This window comes from Equus asinus, chromosome X (genome assembly GCF_041296235.1).
Source record: "Equus asinus isolate D_3611 breed Donkey chromosome X, EquAss-T2T_v2, whole genome shotgun sequence".
In the NCBI taxonomy this organism is placed as follows: domain Eukaryota; kingdom Metazoa; phylum Chordata; class Mammalia; order Perissodactyla; family Equidae; genus Equus; species Equus asinus.
The window spans coordinates 20,925,142-20,931,622 of record NC_091820.1 but is presented as its reverse complement, the minus strand read 5'-3'; the positions used below and the strand labels follow the sequence as shown (position 1 = coordinate 20,931,622).

The following is a 6,481-nucleotide window of genomic DNA, read 5'->3' as shown; positions in this document are numbered from 1 at the left end:
GAATTTCTGCCTCTTCAGCCTTAGTCAGGACTGTCCCTTGTTGTGGGGATTCTTTTTATCCAGTTTTCTACTCGGGGTAATTTTTCCAAAAATAACTATAACCTGATTGTGTTCATGGGAGGAGATGAGTTCAGAGTCTGCTTATGCCACCATCTTGACAAGATCTCTCAATTATCCAGAAAAAAACTTTTATAAAGTGTTTTTTTGTTTGTTTGTTTGTTTGTTTGTTTGTTTTACCAAGAGCAGACTAAAAGTTTAGGAAAGTTATCTGTTTAAGAAAAAGGACATCGTTTTAATTTTGTACCAGTTCACTTATTTTTTTTTTTAGGAAGATTAGCCCTGAGCTAACATCTGCTGCCAATGCTCCTCTTTTTGATGAGGAAGACCGGCCCTGAGCTAACATTCATACCCATCTTCCTCTACTTTATATGTGGAACGCCTACCACAGCATGGCATACCAAGCAGTGCCATCTCCGCACCCGGGATTCTAACTGGCAAACCCCGGGCTGCTGAAGTGGATTGTGCACACTTAACCACTGTGCCACCAGGCCAGCCCCTTTACCAGTTCCCTTTTGACATTTAAATTTATTTACTTAATTAAATTTATTTTAATCTTAGCCAACTTGACCAGGCATAAAATTCCTCAGGGTTTTACCTTTGTAAACTTTTTGTCACTTACTTTTTTATATTTAGAATTTGTCCCAGGTTTCCTTTTTTCCCTTCTAGTACTTTAGGGCAAATTTATCCTTTTTGTAACACAAGAAGCAAAAATACTTTTATTTTTTATATCTTCTTACTGAAAACATATATTTTCTTTTTCTTGTATACAAAGATTTTTCCTCATCAATTTTTAGTAGTTTTAATTACATATGTGAGCTAGAATTTTTAATCCTTAGAAACCTTAATTTCTAAGTAAAAAACCAAGTAAGCAATTATAAACGTTCCTTTACATTAGCATTCTGTAACCTGACAAATTTACAAATACCTTTCATAATTTTTAGAACCATGTTACTTTATAGTAATAAAACACAGGTGTGTTTATTAGTAGACCCAAACACTTTTTAGTTTTTCTGTTTTAAGAAGCCAAAAGTAGGTAAACTTAGACATGTTCAGCAATAATGTTTCAGTGTTCCATCCTATCCAAAAATGACCCAGATACTCAACAGATTTTGTCATTTAACTTAACTTAGTGAAACACGAAAGTGTTAAGGTACCAAAAATATTTTGGAAGCTTTTTTTTAAGTATACAGACCATGAAACACAATTATTGTACTCAAAAACTTTTACCCATTTTTATCTATTTAAATTATTTGTTTTTAGCAATCATGTTAGATTACTCTCAAAGACTTTGTGTGACATCAAAGCAGTTAGCCATCATCTTAAGTTGTTTTAAGTACATACATTGTAACACATAATTATTGTTAAAACGTTTCTCCAGAAGCATTTATCTTTTTACGTTTATTTAGTTTACCTGTTCTCAACAATTATATTTAGATTGTCTACAAAAACCTCATGAGACATTAAACAAAATCAGGTATTATTCTAAGTTATTATGCTTGTTGACAAATTTTCTAACAGAGATGACATGAGCTCGCTTGCCCAGTAAACCTAGCCTGTATGTCTGCATCACATCCAATGCTAATAACTCTACGGTCATGCCTATTTTAAATCAAACCAGCAAGCAAGCTTAAACAGGCTTTCATTTACCAAAGATCATTTTATATCATGTTAAATAACTTTGAGTTTTAGAAGTTTTTGCATATTAATTAAAGGTTGTATTCCATTGTGAGAGATTTTGGTTCCGAGATTGAGGGTAGAAAGTCCTACAACTATTCCCACTCCAAATGCGCTCCCAGATGGCCCCTCCATGAATGGAAGGGACTCAAAGAAGGGGAAGGAAGCTCATGGGCATCCCCGAGGTGACTTATCCTATTTTAGAGTCTGTCAACTTACCAGAATGAAGAACAAATGAAGAAACAAACAAACGAACAAATCTAGAATCTGTTTCCTCACCATAAGAAAATGTGCCTAGGATCAGCAGTGCTGGGCCAGACAGAAAGTATTGGGGACAGTCCCTAGGGCAAATCACTTAGGCAGGTGCTGGACTGCTTCCCAGGAAATCTCAGTCAGCCAAGGGCCACACAGCCATGGGCAAGAGCCTCCTGGCTGGCTCACCAGATTGTTACCACCTACAAACATAGGTTCTTTACCCACCATGAAAGAGGGGCCAAATAAAAACTGGAATGCCAGGCTTATGGCAAGGAAAGAGTTTTTATTTGGGGTGATATCAGCCAGGAGACAAGAGTGAGCCCTCAAATTTGTCTCATTTCATCTCATCTCATCTAAAGAGGAGAGGTGAGGGGTTTTAAAGGTTTGTGAGGAATGTGGCTGCTTGTAGAAAGGCGGGGGTAGTCAGTGGCTTGCTGGTTGGAGTTTTCCCACCAGACTGCATTAGGCCTTGGGACGTTGTTTGCAGGGAGGAGGAGGAGATGATAAGGAATCCAAGTGGGCAACCTTGGCTGTTTGTCTCCAAGGCAGATAGTGGATTCTGGAGCCAGGGAGCCAGGGAATAAGCAGAGAAAGAGTGCTTTGGTTTTAACCCCACATATGCTGGGTTTAATGTAGAGGAACTGATATCAGGGCTGGCATCAACAGCACAGTGCAGTTTTTTATTCAAATATTGTCTCAGCTCTGAGGCACATCATCTGAGGGTCTGGCCTCTGTTCACCACAGCCTTGTCTAGTCGACCATGTAGCTTAATTTAAAATCACATGGCACAGATTGACTTGCAGCTTCCCAAAACTTAAACTGCCTTGCCTCAACATATTGATACTTTCCTGCTCTCACCTGGAACACCTCTCTTCTCACTCACTCTTTTTACTTTCCTGTAAGTCATACAGGGTATCTCAATATCTTCCTTATAAGATTGCAGCTACTACCTTCAAAAGTTCTATGGGCAGAGGCTGGGTCTCTATCTTAGCACCCCAGTTACTAACACTGACTCTTCCAAAGAGCAGATACTCAACTGATATTGGGGGAATAAAAGAGAAACTGAGTAAGAAGTCTAACTGTTAATACTTAATATCTCCTACATTCTTTAGCGAGCTAAGCATCTGAATGCATACATCTTTTAATTTTACAAGACAAAAGACTGAATGGAGTCAGGAAAATCAAAGTTGATCATGTTTTATTTTTTTCTATTCCATTATCCCAACAATTTTACTTTGGGATTCTTTCACATTTCCACGATAATCCCTATTGTGATGTCATATTTTCTTGTCTGGATGATTAAAAAAAAAGCCTCAGACTTCAATAGGGGTGGGAGAAGCTGCTAGATGCAACCCTGGAACATGCTTGGCAATGGCCAGTAGTGCCAGGCCTGGCTGCGACTCTGGCTAGAGCTCTCTCTTCCTCATCTTGCAAAGCTTCTTCGTACTGTAATGGGAAAGTGGTAGGGACGGTATCATTGATTTTTGCCATGAACTCCAGGACTTCCATCTTGCTGGTTTCAGCATGGGCTTTTGGGCCCCACAGGAATTCATAGCGTGGAGGATCACTGTTGGGCACCTGCTGGTACTCCAGGTATTGCAGCCTCACCAAATCTTTGGTGATGAGCTTCCTGGGCTCCCCATAGATGTAGTGCTTCCTCCCAGCATATACTTGCATCATGTTCAGAAATTTCCAGATCTCCTCCTCAGTGACATGATTTCCTTTTATGAAGATCATACCCAGGATATTCATCAGGAGGCCAGTCTTGGGTAACCCTATGCCACCTCGCACCCTCCCATTGTTGGGGAGCTTCAGTTTGCTGACAAGGTCATATGAGTGACTGGTTGAGTCAGCTTCCTTCACTTCAACTGCAAATGCAAGCTCAATGAGCTCAGAAGCTCTCTTGAGAATCTCAGCAAATTGGTCCTCATAGTTTCGATGGACAAGCCTCAGCATGTCTTCCTTCAGAATGGGCTGTTTCATTTTGTACTTGTACAGAAGGTACTGTGCCAATAAATCCGCCTTTATATTTAGGATGTCACTGCATGAGTTCCCAGTAGAAAGTAAGACCTGGGAGGAATGTGGACGTTCCTCACCCTGGTTATTGTCACCTTCATGAGATATTCTACCAAAAATACCTGGAGAATTAATGCTGGTAGATGAGGCCATCCAAGACCCGTGGGAAGTGCTACTTGACTCCACAGCTGATAAACTCTGGGAGTTACCCTCCAAAACAGGAGAAGAGGAGGAAGGGGGCTCTTCTTCTGTTGCTGCAGTGGCCTGAATGTTCCTGTCACTCTGGGAGTCATCTTGGGTGTGGCGGCGTTTCTCACGGGTTCGGCGCTTACTCTTTTGACCCCGAGGCATGATGACTATGGTCAGGGACAACAGTCAGGAGTATGAGTAGTAGGGCAGGTGATGAGGGCCCCCTGGAGGAGGAGGGTTGAGAGGGTGTGTGCTCCTTCAGCATGGAATACAACCTTGGCTTATAAGGAAGGCTACATTTGCAGTTTTCCTTGAGGGCACTGCTCTAAAAACCCACAAGTCTCCTGTTCTCCTAATTAGCTTATCCCTTAGGACACCTGTGAAGGAAATTAGAGTGAGTCTTAGCGTGCATCCTGCTAGCCCTGCCACAGGCATACTGGAGTGACAGCAGGGCCTAGCAGCCTTCTAGGTTGAGGAGTCTCTTATTTCACATTCAAGACCATCATTGAGCTGGTGGCAAGTCATGGGACCCATTCCCTCTGCTGTCCTGAAGTTGACATCACAAACCTCCCTGGGACCCATGAGAAGGAAGTAAAGGGGGTCCTCAGCTTATTACCCCTGTCCAGGTGCCCCCAGTGCTGACTGCTCAGTGGGGAGTTTCCCGTCCTGGCCTCTTTGGGGTCCTCAGTCCTCATTAAAGTCCTTGCTTTTGGCTCTCCATAGGGCCTGGTGTCCCCACCCCTTACATTGAGTGGTGGCTGCTCCTTCAAACTAACAATTTCACTTCTCATAGACCCGACATAAATAAGTGTTGGGGGAGCTCTAGCTTGATAGCCCTGCCTTGGGTCTTCAAGGGCTGAGGCTAGGAGTGGGGCCAGGTTCTTTGTTTTCCCTTCTATTTAGTGGTGGGTGGTCCCTTAGTCCTTGCTTTGACACTTGTTATGGCCCGGAATTCCTCCTTCCCTTACCCTAAGGGCTGCCCCTCATACTAAGGCCAGCACCACCCTGAGACCCCCTAGGAGGTAGTGAGGATCTCCTCATCTGAACATACCTGTCCTTGGTCTCCTGAGGCTGAGAGTATGGAATGAATTCTATGGCGTTCCCACACTGTTATGGGGTATGTAGTTCCCTTAGTCCTCACAGTACTCACTTTGGCCACTGGAAAAACCTGGAAATACTCTCAATGCTGGCCTTGGACCATACCCCTTAGACCAAGTCCCTTACCCTCTTGTGACACCATAAAAGAAAGTGAGTATGTCATATAATGCGAACAATGCCCAGGTATCCCAGGGCTACCAGCAAGGTGTGGTCCTCTTAGTCCTCACTCAGGGTCTTCACCTTGACCCCTGGCAGGGTCTGGGACTCCTTTCTTTGCTTCCCTGAGGACCCTCCCCTCACACCAAGGCCCTCATATCTCTGACACCCTTCTTACAGTCAGCCTGACAGCCCTGCCCAAGGCATCCCAGGGTTTATGACAGGGGCAGTCTCTGTGCCGTCTAACTGTTCTGGGCTCTGGGGTCCCCTCAGTTGTCACTCAGGGTTCTGTCCTTGATTCCTGGCAGGGCCTGAGATGCCTCCATTTACTGTCCTAAGTCTCAAAGCCGCAGACCAAGGCCCTCACTCCCTGGGGTGACAGAAAGGGAAATTCAGGGAATGCCACATGAGGCCACTCCTGCCTGTGCCCTTCCAGGATGACATTAAGATTCAGGCTCCTTGGGGCCCTCTCTGTTCACGTTAGGGGTGTCCCCTCAGTCCTCACACAGGACCTTCACCTTGACTCCTGGCAGGCCCTGAGTTTTCTCTGTCTTTCAATTTAAAGTCATCCACACAAACCAGAGCTCTCATGCTCCTCAAAACCCTGAAAATAAGTGAGGGGATGCTCAGCCTGGCAGTCCTGCCTTGGCCTTCTAGGTCTGAGGGCAGACACAGACCAGTCTCTGCGACTCCAGTTATTAAGTGATGTTTTCCTCCTCAGTCCTCGCTCATCAGTCCTCATCTTAACTCCTATCTCTTCTCTGAAAGGCTTCCTGGGAAATGCCACATCCTAGAAAACTCTTGATTAGTCTCCCTACTTCAATTCTTAAACAGGAAGGGTTGAGTCCCAGGAGTGATGCGAGATGAAGAAGCTGTAGCACGGGCTGGGGGCTGAGGACAGTTGTGCTATCAGAGAAAACACACTGATCTCTTCCTTCTATTCACTAGCCAGACTTCGCCTCTTAGCGAACTTGGCTTCTAATAGATTTACTTTCTACAGGGAAGGGGCTGAGCCAAATGATTCTGTGAGCCC

The 6,481-nt window shown here is 44.1% G+C and overlaps 1 protein-coding gene across 1 annotated transcript; it reads right to left on the bottom strand.

The window, feature by feature from the left end:
• Positions 1-3,309: 3,309 nt before the first annotated feature.
• On the bottom strand, positions 3,310-4,356 carry LOC106835932 (melanoma-associated antigen B5-like). Its single transcript, XM_014848534.3, has one exon. The coding sequence runs from the start codon at positions 4,354-4,356 to the stop codon at positions 3,310-3,312; it is 1,047 nt and encodes a 348-aa protein (XP_014704020.3).
• Positions 4,357-6,481: the final 2,125 nt, after the last annotated feature.

What these genes read in the sequence shown, in the direction of transcription:
- LOC106835932 (XM_014848534.3), bottom strand. Translation starts at nt 4,356, where the DNA reads ATGCCTCGGGGTCAAAAGAGTAAGCGCCGAACCCGTGAGAAACGCCGC.